The sequence below is a fragment of the Bombyx mandarina genome, chromosome 15, assembly GCF_030267445.1.
Source record: "Bombyx mandarina strain Sakado chromosome 15, ASM3026744v2".
Taxonomy (NCBI): domain Eukaryota; kingdom Metazoa; phylum Arthropoda; class Insecta; order Lepidoptera; family Bombycidae; genus Bombyx; species Bombyx mandarina.
Genome location: NC_143221.1, coordinates 16,394,816 through 16,411,803, shown reverse-complemented (window position 1 = coordinate 16,411,803; position 16,988 = coordinate 16,394,816). Strand labels below are relative to the sequence as shown.

At 36.0% G+C, this 16,988-nt stretch overlaps 1 protein-coding gene across 1 annotated transcript in view; it reads left to right on the top strand.

Moving 5' to 3' along the window:
- LOC114247209 (neuroligin-4, X-linked) overlaps positions 1-15,829 on the top strand; it is a 107,862-nt gene extending 92,033 nt beyond the window's left edge. The window contains exons 4-11 of the mRNA XM_028180098.2: positions 3,240-3,392; positions 4,123-4,323; positions 4,648-5,146; positions 6,703-6,793; positions 9,713-9,886; positions 10,291-10,442; positions 11,614-11,732; positions 12,080-15,829. Coding sequence (XP_028035899.2) covers positions 3,240-3,392; positions 4,123-4,323; positions 4,648-5,146; positions 6,703-6,793; positions 9,713-9,886; positions 10,291-10,442; positions 11,614-11,732; positions 12,080-13,086 — 2,396 coding nt within the window. The 3' untranslated portion in view covers positions 13,087-15,829. The remainder of the gene's footprint in view (positions 1-3,239; positions 3,393-4,122; positions 4,324-4,647; positions 5,147-6,702; positions 6,794-9,712; positions 9,887-10,290; positions 10,443-11,613; positions 11,733-12,079) is intronic.
- The last annotated feature ends 1,159 nt before the right edge of the window (positions 15,830-16,988 follow it).

Sequence of the window (16,988 nt, the reverse complement as noted above, 5' to 3'; positions counted from 1 at the left end):
CTCTTGTGAGTCCGCACGGGTAGGTACCACCACCCCGCATATTTCTGCCGTAAAGCAGTAACGCGTTTCGTTTTGAAGGGTGGGGTAGCCGTTGTAACTATACTGAGAACTTAGAACTTATATCTCAAGGTGGGTAGTACATTTACGTTGCAGATGTCTATGGGCTTCAATACGAACGAAAACATTACTCTGAAATCTGGAAAAATACTCTTGATCACATTCCACTAGTAACTAACATAAGAAAATTATAATACCAGAACATTTAAATGAGTCCCACACTAAATCTCATTTACAGCTGATACACATTCTGATTCAACACTTAGGACTTATAATATTTATACATTTTATGATCCTTTGAGTAATTTTTCATATATTGATTAAAACACTTAATTAATTAATAAGTATTATTTAATATATGAGCGCACACTTAACCGAACACTTAGGAAAAAGACAAGACGGAAGTTGAGTAAAGAGCGAGATAGCTACATTTTAGAATCACAGCTATCGAATGCGTTTAGGAATTGGTTTGATATCTCACATAATTGAAATCCTAAAATTATATTTGAAATCTAACGCTATTTTTTCGAACTGAATTTAAGCTGCCAACTCAAAATCGGCTGCCAAAGAAGAAATATTCGCAAATGGGAAACCCAGATAATCCACCTTTCAATTCCACACCTACATTGGATTCTAACAGCGGGAATTTCGTACGAAAATCTGCAAAATTCAAACGACAAATCATCCGAGACCACGACAGTGTCATGCACCTCTGCGCCAAGAGTAATATGTACAGCAAATATTTGTACTACGTCTTCGCTGAGATTTGTTCCAGATTTTCGTATTTCATTTGTTGGTTTATTTTGTTTATTCCCTTTAGGATTAGATTGAGAGTGTGTGCTTGAAAGAAAGGGAAAAATTGGACTGACTTCATTTGTTTTTGTCCATATATTTTTTAAATGTTGTTATTCAAGTTCAAAATTGCTTTGAATTCTGTTTCGGTTTTTTTCTCTTATTATATTTGCTTTTATACACAGCAGATACACAGTATATACCCCGATATAAATCCCATATTATTATAACCATAAGGAAACAGAGATTACTGAATATCAGTGTTCTTATATATACATATAGATATGTAAACGTCTACTTCTCCATTTTATGTTTAATTTTTATGAAATTAAACCAATATGATGGTTAATTTTAATGTAAAAAGACGACAGACGCCAACCTAAAATACGCGGCAGAGTAACAGTAAAATATATGAAAAGTCCTACATACAATTCTAAGGCCTACCGTAAAGTACTTCCTACACAAAACTGGTCAAAAATGGTATACGTAATATATCTTGGCTGGCCCATAAGTTAAGAGTCGCACAGCGGGCGATGGAGAGAGCTATGCTCGGTATCTCTCTAAGGGACAAAATCCGGAACGAATAAATTCGACGGAGAACGAAAGCCGACGACATAGCTCTCAAAGTTAGCAAGCTAAAGTGGTAATGGGCCGGTCACATCTGTCGAGCCAGCGACTCCAGGTGGCGGAGGAAAGTCCTCGAACGGAGGCCACGGATGGGTGCCAGGAGCGTGGGGCGTCCTCCAACCAGGTGTACCGACGACTTAGTGCGCACGGCGGGAAGTCGTTGGATGCGGAAGGCGGAGGACCGGATTATGTGGAAGGCATTGGGGAAGACCTATGTCCAGCAGTGGGCAGATAAAGGCTGATGATGATGATGATGATGATGAATATATCTTGACTAGTACTCGCAAAAATTACCTATTATTATGAATTAAATTTATATTAATTTCGATTCAAGTATTGTTTGTTTAATATTAATTATTATCAAAAAAAAAAAAACAAATTGCCAACCTTTGCCTACAAAAATAACTGCTAAATAAATCGGTCAACAGTTCGGTAAAACTTATTTTGGATCCACAACAAAACCTTAATCGTTTGTCAACACAACTACGTATTTATTTGAAAGTCACAATAGCAAATTCGCGGAACAATATTTGCAGTTTGTTTATTCAATGAGAAAAACATATTTCATTTCCACTGGACTCGATCCAAAGTTCGCCTTTATCTCGCAATATACGTGTCACTTGTATATGAACTAAGGTGACTGATATTTAGGTACATTTATTTTAAACATTTTAATTTTTAACGTTAATATTTGAGAGGCCTAGATGAGGAGACGGTTTAAGTTCAATTTGCTTTTTAACGAAGCCAACACCTAATATGAACATAATTACATTATGACGTCAGATTTAATGTTATGAGAAATCGCAGTGAGAATTAACCGGCAAAACCATCGCACGGATCCCTACAAACTAATATTTTTTTTTTTGCATAGATAGGTGGACGAGCTCACAGCCCATCTAATGTTAAGCGGTTGCTCTAGCCCATAGACATCTACAATGTAAATGCGCCACCCATCTTGAGATATTTTGTAGTCGTCGTGGCCTAACGGATGAGACGTCCGGTGTATTCGTGTTGAAGCGATGCACCGGTGTTCGAATCCCGCAGGCGGGTACCAATTTTTCTAATGAAATACGTACTCAACAAATGTTGACGATTGACTTCCACGGTGAAGGAATAACATCGTGTAATAAAAATGAAACCCGCAAAATTATAATTTGCGTAATTACTGGTGGTAGGACCTCTTGTGAGTCCGCGCGGGTGGGTACCACCGCCCTGCCTATTTCTGCCGTGAAGCAGTAATGCGTTTCGGTTTGAAGGGTGGGGCAGCCGTTGTAACTATACTTGAGACCTTAGAACTTGTATCTCAAGGTGGGTGGCGCATTTACGTTGTGGATGTCTATGGGCTCCAGTAACCACTTAACACCAGGTGGGCTGTGAGCTCGTCCACCCATCTAAGCAATAAAAAAAAAAAAAAAAAAAAAGATATAAGTTCTCAGGCTAATAAGGTCTCAGTATAGTTACAACGGCTGCCCCACTGCTTCACGGCAAAAATAGGCAGGGCGGTGGTACTTACCCGTGCGGACTCACAAAAGGTGTCAGTAGTATATATTACCTTGGCTTGAAATTTTATATTTCAATGCCGATCAATTACCAATTACCAAACAATTATCTCGGCTGTATGCTTGGCCATGAAATCAGCTAATAACTTTTGGTGTGCTATAAGCTCTCAAGATTAACCAAATATTATCACTTCCAATGATAAGGTCAAGTGTTCGTTAACGTTGGACCAACAACGTAAAATTACATTATTGATTTTGTTTCAGTTGGGCCAACGCTCCAAGCCAAGTACCCAGTAATCGTTTTCATTCACGGGGAGTCTTTCGAATGGAATTCCGGTAATGTTTACGATGGCTCCGTGTTGGCTAGCTACGCTGGATTAGTTGTAATCACCATCAATTACAGGCTCGGTATCCTTGGTAAGTATAATAATACCTTTGGATAATTTAGTAATATGTTTCTCAAAAATACATTTATGAAGTAGCGTTTTTTACAAAACGAATCATATGAGTCATAGATTTTTTCTTTACTTAAACAATATGGTTTTCTTTCTTCTTTTATGTTAGTATCCGCATTTCATAAAAATTATAATCAGATTTTCGATTAAATCAATATTCAAAAGAGAGGTCTATCATTTTCGACAAAATAGCTATTTTAAACAGCTCTGCGAAATAAATTTAGTGATTGGGTTTTTTTTATTTATTATTAATACTCATTTTGTATTATGTATCTTCTAAATCATATCACCATAATATAAAAAAAAGCCTGAATATATTTTCTTACACTATAATATCAATTTTTTAGTGTGACATTAAAGTTGCAATTTTAATTTCCTTAAGCTCACCTCTCAAGGGTTTATTCAGGTTCATGTCATAAATCACCTCAATAACCCTCTTCTGCAGAATAAAAATCGATTGAACATCTGCAGCATTACCCTACAGTAAAATGACATAGGACGAAGCGGGTCGTTCAAATAGTCGGTAGACCCGATCTCTTGGATCATTTGAAGCCTCTGAGGTTACAGAGGCACTTCGGTTCTTTGTGTGTTTTGTACTATACAATTTACGAAAATTACTCTGAAGAACTGATTATTGAGCTGACTATTGAAGACTGACTATCCGAATTATTATAATTACTTATTTCATATAGGATTTCTGAACGCCAATCCTATACCACACCTTAAAGCCAGAGTGGCAAACTACGGACTAATGGACCAAATAGCAGCCTTGCACTGGGTTCAACAGAACATCGCGCTTTTTGGAGGGGATGCTGGCAATGTAACCATGCTTGGACACGGCTCAGGAGCGGCTTGTATCAATTTCTTGATGATATCTCCAACTGTCATGCAAGGTAACATGAAATTTGTAACAAAATAAAGAAATAGCTGAGATTCTCCAATAAAATAAAAGCTTGACTAAGAATTTAAGTCTTCGTAAACTTCTGACGTTTAAGCGGAAAATTCCACGAAATCTAAATTATTGCAAAGTTTTTAGTTTGCTTTACATTTTGGGTAATTGAAAAACACAAGTCAATTGCTTTTCTTGCCGATTCCTTTTAGAAATGTTCGAAATTTCAATCTCAAGTTATAATTGAAAATGGAATAACCTTTGGCCGTGATAGACTGTTCGAAACAACTAATACAAATCGGTGAAACTAATATTTAATATTTGGCAGGTTTGTTTCATCGAGCGATCCTTCTGTCGGGGTCAGCGTTGAGCTCATGGGCGTTAGTAGAAGACCCAGTCAGCTATTCCGTCCAATTAGCGAAGCAATCCAACTGCACTCTACCTGAAGACATAGTCAAAGATCATGAGCTAATAGTGGACTGTCTAAGAGAAGTTCCACTAGAAGAGTTGATGTCAGAAGCAATCAATACACCGAGTTATTTAACTGCTTTTGGGCCATCAGTTGACGGTGTGGTCGTCAAAACAGATTACGCTAAAGAACTCTTAACTTATTTCATTCCAAATGACCTTCAAGGGTTCACCAGCGTGTCAGGAGTGAATAATTTCAAAGCTGACAAAAGGAGTGGCGATAGGATATTTGGAATCAGAGGTGGCCAAAATAAATACGATCTTCTATTCGGCGTTGTGACCAGTGAGGCACTCTGGAAATTCTCCGCTCAGGACATTCAAAATGGTTTCGAGGGTGAAAGGCGGGACAGAATAATAAGGTGGGTAGATGTTTATTCAGCAAATTGATGTTCGAACGAAATAGGGCCAGGACCTCATACGAATGGTACGTAATGAAAGGTAGATCGCCATTCGGATATATTGGATGGCACAATACCGCCACGAATAAAGGATTACCCTATGTAATGAGTTCACTGCACAAGTTGAAATCCATTTTTAAATTTATTTTTCTAGTGATCTTATTTATCATGAAATATATCTCAACATTATTAGTTTTGGAAATATTAAAAATGTGTAATGTTAATACCAGTTTACAGAATATCTGAGGTTATTTTTTCATTCAACAGTAACTTTATTGAAAAAACAATCTCTGTCCGTTTCTGTGATATTCGCCTGTCTATACATATTATGTACGTTAACAATATACTTGCAAAATATTATTTTTCCAATTGCGCTGCACTAAATTTTTACATCCTCTTCACTTCACCGACTTTTACACTCTTCAGTAAAGTCGACAAGTATGTACAAATATTTTATAATAAAAACAGCGAGACCAATCTATAATTAAATAGTAATTCGTTAATCAGATTACATATGTAATTATGTAATAAACATGTTATTTTAGCTTCAATTTCTATGTAAGTCTATTCATAAAAAATATTATGTTCGAGAAAATTTAACTGTCGTCACAAAGTACCAATTAGATATCTTTATTACTGAAGTAAAGAAAAGGGAAGACATATTTTTCCCTTCGTAAACAAGTTCGTGTTCATGAGCCTAAAACATTTTTAGTACAGAAATTTTTATCTTAACAAAAGATAAAATTCATTGGCTACAGCTGGAAATTCAAGAGGAGCTCCCACTGAGATCTCTATAGATAAACGTAATGGCCTATTTTGTTGGATATAAAGTATTTCACTGTTGTAATTTGAAGACATTATTTCTATTCGATAGCGGTTGATAAATTTCAAATTAAAATCGCAGTCAATCGCGAACGCGTTTCTTGTAACGAATATTGCCCTAGGCTGTATAGTCCAAAACCCTTCTTCCCGTATCCCATTGTATCAGATGAGCATGTCGCATCTCTACTGGTAATTCTATTCTTACAGATGTATAGCAAGGCGCACAGTTTATGAAAATTAAAAAAAAAAATACAAGCTCGGGGTCGTTAAGTGTGGAACGTTGATTTATACTTATATTATATTACTAGCTGACCCGGCAGACTTCGTAGTGCCTCAATCGATAAATAAAAAACCTAAAGCTTTGTATAAAATAAAACTTAAAACAAACCAAAGGAGTCGGTCTGACGGGGGACACATCAAAGGAAAAACATTTTTTTTATTTTAATTTATTTCCGAGCATTTTCATATTTATCTACCTTTTAAACTTTCTCTGGACTTCCACAAATAATTCAAGACCAAAATTAGCCAAATCGGTCCAGCCGTTCTCGAGTTTTAGTGAGACTATCGAACAGCAATTCATTTATATATATAGAGATAGATTATATATTTATATTATATTAAATAATCCTTAATCCTCCACTTAAAAAAGTAAGAGTTATTGTTATTCTTATATTTTAAAAGTCCTTTTGTTGCAGGACTTACGTAAGAAACGCTTATACATATCATTTGAGTGAAATATTTTTCACGATTGTAAACGAATATACTGATTGGGAGAGAACAGTACAGGTGAGTACAAAAGTTATATTTATTTATTAAATTAAATATTTTTAATGTAGGTAGGTTTTTTTTTATTGCTTAGAAGGGTGGACGAGCTCACAGGCCACCTTGTGTTAAGTGGTTACTGGAGCCCATAGACATCTACAACGTAAATGCGCCACCCACCTTGAGATATCAGTTCTAACTGTCCCACCCTTCAAGCCGAAACGCATTACTGCTTCACGGCAGAAATAGGCGAGGTGGTGGTACCTACCCGTGCGGACTCACAAGAGGTCCTACCACCAGTAAGTAAGTAATTATTTGTCAAAAATATCTATTAATCTAATTTGGAAATACCAACTTCGCAAAAATCGCTATAAAAATGTTATCTACGTTAACTATGAGTATACTATGAAGGCTTAGCTTTTGAAATGTCGGCGTTAATAAAGCTGATTATCAAATGTCTTAAACCGTTCCCCGCACAATCGAAATGATTTAGCTCACTCCGACATATCTCGCTTGTCTTGTCCTGAATTTCAGAGTTAAATTAAATGTCAAATTTATATATTATTGAGGATTAAATTGCAGTAGATTATTTATTTTAGATAATAGATAGATAGACAGATAAGTATTGAATCCTCTGGGGATTCGCAACGCAGGACCAGTCAAAGGCGGTATAAATCCAAGAGTGGACGTCTGTGGGTTCAAAGATACATTAATAGATAGACTAGAACACATTCCTCTTATAGTTATAACCATTACGTGGTAAAGGTGGTTAACCAATGAATCGAGATCGTATCAATTCCAATTTAATAGCTGAAGTGATAAAAATCATATAACACATGTGCAACATAATCTATTGCCAGCGTAGTCAACAGCACCACCGTCTCTATTCCCGTGAGGACCTGAAATTATTTTAAGGGAATCAGCGGATAATGAGCAGCGTCGTAACTTGAGTATTATACTAGCATACCGCGTTGGCCAATTGGTTGTAAGGTATATTCTACGAAGCTATTATGTCTTTCGGTCTGAAGCATGGAACTGCGGTTTACAATATATTAAGAGATTAATCCCGTGTCTTAGGTGAATTGTGGCCTCTTACCTTTACAAAAAGTATATCTATATGTGTACAGTATTAAAATACAGTATTAAACATTTAATAAAGAACACCTAATGAACTATAAGAGGTTAACCCCTAAAACCATTGAGTGCTCACTGGAAAATTGTCACCTCGAACACAGCTGAAAACTCGAGACAAGAATTCCCAAACAAAAGGCAGAAGGATTTAATAAAGTCCGCGTCGACCCATTTCTGATATAAAACGGTACTGCCCTGAGATCTTGAACGAAATACGCTCATGATGAGTTGGCAGTTGGCGCACGCCGCTTGGCTTTTGGCCTTTACGAACTAAATCGTGCCAAATTCCTATTGTTTTGGAGTTCCAACCAGGAATAGAGGGGTCTAGAGAATATTTTATGGGACAAGTTTTCGGTTGAAGTTCACTAGTTTGAAGAATTTTAGAATTCGGCATCTGGTATTATTCGGCATACAAGAACTTTGCTTGGATAGACTATGCACTTATCTGTGTCGAATTGACGATAGCTCATATCTTGGACGTTTTTTACTTAACACCTAAAAAAATTAATATTTAATAATAATAAATTTTGATATTATTTCATTAATATATTTTTAGTTGAATACTTAATGATAATAATTTTAAATATTATTTAATTATTAAAGATGGGTTTGTGTATGAATATCAAAGCTAGGGCTCAAACTCGGATACTCACCTTGAGGCATAAGATGGAAATTTCCATGAGACCAAATCATGGTTATCGCACCAGAAATAGATAGAATACTTGTCTCCCTGTTTAAAAATTAATTGGTTGAATTTCATGAATTTAAATTTATGACACTATGCAATTCCTGTATCATTGTAATCTTTTATGAGCTAAACTAGGCGCACCCTCAATAAGAATAACTCAGGACCTATCACAGGACTAGATCCCTTTACTAATCTAGTCATAGATGGATAAGCAGTTATCATTTAGTCTTCGTGGTCTATTACAATCGTGAATTTCATCAAAGAATTAAACGTGTACCTATTATTAATTGTTTTTTTTTTATAGACCATACGAAATCCATATTGCCCATTAATAATTTAAATATATCTTTCTTTTGATGCAAAAAAAGACCTTAGAACCTATATCTTGAGGTAGGTGGCGGCATTTACGTTGTAGATGTCTATGGACTCCGATAACCACTTAACACCAGGTGGGCTGTGAGCTCGTCCACCCATGTATGCAATAAATAAAAAATTGCACTTCTCGCGTTAAAAAAGTAATATAAAATATAGTAAGTATTTAACATTTTCTTCAATTACCCATAAAGGTATGCCCGAAACTAATATTCTGAATTCAGTTATGTCTTAAACTATTTTTCATATTGAAAGAAATATTATCTTTAAAAACATACTAACATATAATATATTCGTTAAAAAATCCTAACATTTAATTTTTAAATGCAAATTTTTATTTTATTATACCAAAAGAAAACTTTATCAAAATTAAGTGGTCTAGTTTGTTACGTAGGGAGAAGACAGTCTTTTGTTTGTGAAAACAGTTTTTGGAATCAGTCCAGACGCTCTAAAGATCCCCACATACAAACAAACTTTTATGAACAGTACATTTCTAGTACTCGTAGATCTAAGCTCACGTAGCATGACCTGACCTTTAGTTAGACTATCGTTTCGATCGCTTTTTCTATATGCAAGGTATGGTAAGGTATTCGCACGGATGGGTACCACAATCTAACCTGTTTTTATGGCAAGAAGTTCACGCCCTTGGGTTTAAAGGCTTACGGCCTCTCGCTATAGTAAAATACCAATAAGGTTAAAGTTTTGTCCATCTACAGTAATCAAAATATTCATACAATATTATTTGCCCTCAGCACCCAATCAACACGAGAGACGCAGCTGTTTTGGCGATATCAGACGCCCAGTATGTGGCTCCACTGGTCCAAACTGGTGATTTCCTAAGTGTAGCCAAGAGCTCCCCTGACTCTGGACCGAACACATTCTTTTACGTCTTCGACTATCAAACTAAAGACGGAGATTATCCACAGGTAAGAAATAAACTGAAAACAAAGGATGAGGTGGACCAGATTTTGGACACAATAAAGGTTTTAAAAAAAGCAGTTTCAAATAAAACACCTCAAAATATAATTACTTTTTAAGTATTTAACCATTTTATGAAAAGGACGAAGAGTTTACACTGATCCATCCAAATCCATCTAAAAACGATTTTTGAAAAAGGTATATCACATGTAGTTAATATAGCTATCGACAATCGACATATATCGTTTCTGTTTGTCGGCGTAGATCATACTAATTTGTTTATTAAAATATTTTCAAGTGATTACATGTCTATGAGATGATTATGTCTATGGGGCTCCTTTATTCACTAGAGAATGTGGCACGACTAATTAATTAATCACATTCTCAACTTGCAACCAAAATGTTTCTTTAGAGAATGGGATCAGTCCATGGAGAAGAACTGCCGTATCTCTTCGGAGCTCCACTGGTTGAAGGCCTCGGACACTTTCCAAAGAACTATACAAAGTCCGAAGTTGCACTATCGGAGTCCTTTATACAATATATTGCTAACTTCGGACGGAGCGGGTAAGAAATTTATGATATAGTTAGAAGGGTACCGATAGAACCCAACGTGCTTGGAAAACTAAATTTTAATACTTAATTTGTAGTATATAGTCTTTTGTATAAACAAAACCGATGAACTGGTGGTAGGACCTCTTGTGAGTCCGCGCGGGTAGGTACCACCGCCCTGCCTATTTCTGCCGTGAAGCAGTAATGCGTTTCGGTTTGAAGGGTGGGGTAGCCGTTGTAACTATACTGAGATCTTAGAACTGATATCTCAAGGTGGGTGGCGGCATTTACGTCGTAGATGTCTATGGGCTCCAGTAACCACTTAACACCAGGTGAGCTGTGAGCTCGTCCACCAATCTAAGCAAAAAAAAAAAAAGAACTCAATCGGAAAATCCTATAGATACTACTACAATGTGAATTCATTGTTAACCGTTAATGTTGTCTTCAATATGCACAGCTGCCCTTCCCTGATTCTCCAAACAGAAAGCAACAAATGCTTCCGCTTTAGCACCAGTTCTATAATAGATTAAAAACACTTTTGTGATTTGATTTTGCTTTTATTCTCTGTACTGGCACCATTATGACACGATTGCCCATGAGACTGCTTACAAAGATGCTGTGTGTTTTCATAGTTTATGACCCATTACTTTAAGATTAGTTAGGGCATCTAACTAATCTTAAAGTAACTAACTAATCTTAAAGTAGATGCCCTAACTAATCTTAAAGTAATAGCTCAGTTCATGGGCTTCCTTTCCTTATTTACCCAAGTCCATAAACTTCACAAAGTAAACATTGAACAATCTACAATACGCCTATCAGTTCCATAGTACATTACAATTACCAAACAATAATTCACAAATGTCTTCTATTACATATTTGCTATGCATGTCGAATTTCTATGTAATAAACAAATAAATTATGACACAAAGTATAAATTTGCGTTATCACTGGTTTATAACTTTGTGGACATGAAGGCGTCGTGGCCTAAAGGATCAGTCACCAAGTACATTTGTGTAGAGATAGGCGATAGCACTACATGCTCGAATCCCACAAATAGGTACCTATTTGGTCTTAAAGCTGTATTTTTATTTATTTATTTTTTATTGCCTAGTTGTGTTGTAAATGCGTCATCCACCTTGATATATAAGTTCTAAGGTCTCAGTATAACTGTAACAAATACTTTTAGCAATCCTAATGAAGCGCAACGCATGGAATCTATACTTCCAATATCAAGAGAAAGGAACAAATATAAAAGTATAGTTTGGGATGAATACGATACTTTACATCAAAAATACTTAGAAATCGGTGAGTGTTTGCATAAGTTACTCGTAGATAAATATTATTATAAGCATAATAATGTTTAACCCAACAAAAACGCTCTGTCAGATATTTACCCAGTTAATGTAGCATCCATTAAAGGCAGAAGATCCTCCATGTAGATTGGATTATCTCGTAAAAAGCTACTGTAAATTTTGTCATCATGCCCATACGTAATCAACAAAAGACAAAATTTAATCTCATTCAACTCGCGTCCCAAAGTAATATCAATTTTAAAGTTAATTACTGCGGCCTTTTTCATTCTCCATGCCAACAACACAATTTGGTCACATTCCACAAGGGGTAAACCCTTTTCACGATAAATTCCGTTGCAGGAATGAAGCCTCGGATGAAAAACCATTACCGTGCCCACCAGCTGTCGGTTTGGCTGCGTCTAATCCCGGAAATCCACAGGGCGGGGATGAAGGACGTGGTCGCCAAACACAACCTTTTCAGGAACCACAACGACCCCGAGCTGTACGACGGTTTAGTGCGGCCCGATCCCCTCACCCGGGCAAACTACTTCGATCCGACGCTCGAGCTCTACCGCAAACCGATTTACAACGTAACATTGGACGTTCCGTCCACTACAATGGACACTTACGTCACTACATGTATCAGCGTTATGTCCGCTCGTCCGGGCTCGGCGGTCACACAGAGCCAAGCTCCGAACAACACGCACACTCAGGACGTCTCGAACTTGGAAGTGGCTGGTTACACGGCCTACTCCACAGCGCTAAGTGTTACGATAGCGATCGGTTGTTCCCTACTCATCCTGAACGTTTTAATATTCGCTGGAGTTTATTACCAAAGGGATAAAACGAGATTGCAGGTCAAGGCGTTGCAACAACAGCAAAAAAGAAATCATAATTCAACTTTCGATAGTGTATCTTCAAAGCACCCTCATTATTTTGTGGGACATTCTCAGAGCTCGAGTACGATCGTGGACATCGACCATCAAGACAAAAACGCTATCATAGCCATGACGAACAGGGTGCCCCATTTTACGGGCACAAATTGCCCGAACGTTTGTCACACGGGAATACAAATGTCCAATCTGACGCAAAAATCGAGTCCTCCATCGAATCGAGGTCAATGCACGACATTACCCAGGAAAGTGGGGTTCAGTTACCAACAACCGAATCAGATTTGTAATGCGTCAAACTGCATGACGCTACCTAAGAATGCCACATTTAGTGCTAATAATTTACCTGATGTTCAAGCACAGACTGGACAGTCACAGAGTGCTGGGAACGGTGTACCTCCATCCTCGCCTCAAGCCCAGCACTTCTCCCAAAAGCCAAGAGTACCTCAGGCAGCGATGTCAGAAATGAACGTATGAGATATGGAAGATATTTACAATTATGTGTAAAGGACACTTGAGTGCGCTGATTACGGACAAAGCATGGTTGTAAATATCAATTTGACAAATGTGTAAAGTGAACTGTGGATATATACGTGTAAAGTCTAAATTATTTGTATTATCTTTCATGTAATTAAATTTGATCGAAATGTGAGGTTTGTAATATTTTAATTCAATATTATGATGTTAAATATTTGTGTCGTATTTCTAAGCGGGTCCTCTGCAATCAGTGTGGACATAGTTGGACGTACCTAGATACGACATAATATAAATTCAAACATGAATTTAAAATAATAAACGTATATTATTAATAGAAAGAACAATAGCGAATCTTTACTTTCTTAATAGCAAAAATATTATATCGAAATATAAAACTCACAAACATTCTCTAAGAAGTGAAATAAATCGCATGATTTGTAATGTAACTTGTTTCATCAATAATGTAAATAATTATCGATTAATTCATAGTAATGTTATATCCGTTCAAAATGGATGACATAATTATAAAATAGGAAATCTACATTGCATTTAATATTTAGGTAGAAAAAGCATCGTAATGAAATTGTGACATTAAATAATAATATATTTTCTGTAAATTATTATTTAATAATAAAACGTTTGTTGAAATAACAGAAAAGTTCTCGAACAAAGGTAAACCTTAAAATCAATAATATGCATAGGTTTATTTTGGCTAAAATATCGCAAACGTAGTCCCTCAATCTGTTTTTCCCCTTAAAATAAAAACAAAAAAAACATGAAAATGTTGTAACATACTTTACTTAGTCGTAGGTTTTGATGCCAATCCTTAACTTGTGGGTCTGATCTACGATGAAATTTTTACCAAAACATACGAACATACACGGCACTGAAAGCATTTTAAAGCATGCATTTATTTATTTATTTATTTAAATCGACAGATTTTTCAATTTTTGTGGCCACTAACGACATAAGCCGAATACAAAGTAACCGAAGCAAATATATATCTGGTGAGCTCACAGCAACACTTACTCACTCATTCTAGTGCTACCAAAAGCACCAACTAATTTAATAGATACTACGTTTGAAGACGCCACATCGTAAACACGTGTTGAAGTATCAATTACTTCCAAACATCTTATTCTATTTTTAACTAAGATACCCCTTATAGATCTCTTATTTTTGGCATACTTATTCAAAAGGAGAATTTTAAAAATCAAGAAGCTAAACTATAAATCTTTGTGTATCATCCAGGCAAAATGATGCATCAACATTTTTATACTTTGAACGTTTAATTCAAGTGAAACACGTTGGATTTATTGGGACACAGCTACTTGTTTCACTGGTACATAAACTACCAGTCGATTTGAGGATCCATAAATACGTAAAATTATGAACAAGCGCAGCGTGGATCACGTAATTTGTCACGATAAAAAGCATTATATTATATTGTGTTTATTCAGATAATAAAGTATCAATGGGCAAAATTTCATTCGAGTTCGTTAAGTCATTTTTGGCCAATTGAGTCACAACCTATAAATTACCTTTCCATATAAATTAGTGAATTCGATATTATTTCTCAAGTTTGTATTAAATTTCTATGATAGGAAGCAGGCTCTTGTACTTTGAAAAATAAGCCAGATAAATCAGGTTTCGAGTCTAATAATGAATTCCCAAACAATTTACGGTCTGATTGATGGTCTATTTGGCCCTTATAAGTGTAAATAAAACTAATTAGTGTAACGAAGACTGTGTAATGAACGCTAAGGTTAATTATCCTGTTTCAGTATTTAACGTGATAGGCAGAAGTATTAAAAAAAAATTAAAATCAAACTTCTTACGTAATGTTTAGCAGAGACTGAAAAATTAATAACATTCTTTGAACTGAATTAATGATCTATCGACTCTTCTGACATTGGTCGAAGGAATAAATTCTCAAAGTCAACCTTTTCAACGTCTGACACAAAATTTTCCTCTTCAAGTTCACTAGAATGCCAATTCAATCACGTCCTAATTACTTGTGGAAAATGAATAAAATATTTAACGTTCCCTTACTTCGCAGAATATTCGATTTTGCTTCCACGTGCGGCTTTAGAAGGGCGTATAGAAAGGAAATGAAAAAAATGGAATAATCGAGAACAAACGTCAGCCTTGATAACAGCGTGTTACAATTTTACGATCTACGTGATCGCGATTCCATCTCTCACCTCTTTTTTTATTCGATTGCTGGGTGGGTGGGATTTTGAGCTCTACGCTTCATATGGTGTTTTCTCTGTCTCAGTCTATATATAATTTATAATGTAATCGTGTACATTATCGACTATGAGCACTCATGAAAAATTTCCACTCCAACTGAAAATACTATAGGCCAAGACAAACTCTTGACATGCGTACATAATAGTACCGTAACTTTGTTTAATAGAAAAATAGTGATAAAGAAGAAACTAATTATTAATTTTAATAAAAGCTGTCTCACTGTATGGGATTTAGCGTTTCAAAACCATTATCAAACTAACCATACAATTAAAACAGCAAGAATAAACATGTGAACGTTAAAATACTTCTGCCTCTCACACCACTATTTATTTCCTCGTATATTACCATTACAACGTATATTATTTTATCATTCTTGTAACTTTATTATCTTTAGTTAAATAAAATTATATATGTTTATAGTAAGCGTTATTAAGGAATCTTATGACAATTATCGAGATTTGGTAAAGACGAAATAAACTCTTTAAATACATTGTTTTGAATTATTTATTTGTGTTCTTTCGGAACGTAAGATATACCTTAAACAGTCATGAAGATAAAAAATGCACAACTGCATATTTATTACAGATATTTCGAATTGACAGATTCAGAGCTGTCATACTGAGTGCCCTAGTATGTACCGATTTTGTTTCTTACTTAATGGGAGATCGGAATGCTACCTTCACCGGCCTTATTGTCAACCCCAGCTGCACGCGCTGGATGGCGGCGGCGACTAACAGGTTGCCGTGGTGCTCCCTGCTAGAAAACCAACGGGGCAATGGCGACCGAGCAATGGCGGTATAACCATACACACCCGTCAAGGCAACCTGTATGGAAGAGGCGTCAGAAACCTTGGGAATCAAATACCCCCTAAAATGCTGGTGCAGAAAGCAACGGGAAACCACTGCACTAATTTCCCACGAGAGTCATGAGCTGGTCGTATATCCGACTGGTGCATGACTACGACCACTCTGTCAAGAGTGTACGAATAGAAAGAAGTATGTACCGATTATTAATATAGACGCAAATAGTTCTCTTCGCCAGCTTCAATTTTTAAGCAGCATTTGCGTGTACATATACAAGTACGTTCAGCCTGTAATGTTATTTAATAACAATAATCAATCTAGTAAAACTTATTATGGATAAACAGATTGACAGACTTGTCGGAACAAACAATCCGTTTAATGGTAATAATGAGAATGTACTTTAAAAGAAGAATGTTTAAATCAAACGCAAAATCAGCTCACATTCAATTTCTATGTCAGATTAAAAGATGGTGGTCCTACACAGTCTCAAACGTCCGAATAAAAACTCTTTCCATGAACAAAGTAGAGAATGCTGTTAGCTGAGTAACGAAAGCATAAAAACATGTTATGGCGTTTGGGCGTACCTAGTATTAAACCTATACATGGACCTTAAATATGCATATTTTCAGTCGGACAGATATTCTATCATCAAAACTGAAAAGCACCATACCTCGGATCAGAAATAGGCGAATGACGTGCTTTATCCTAGCTTTGGATATGTCTTGAAATCTTCCACCCAATAACGAATTAGTAGAATAATACCTTAATATTAGTTGAGAAATAGCATCCACAAAAACCACCACCAACAGGGATATTAACATTTACACACTGCAGGATGCAGGATAA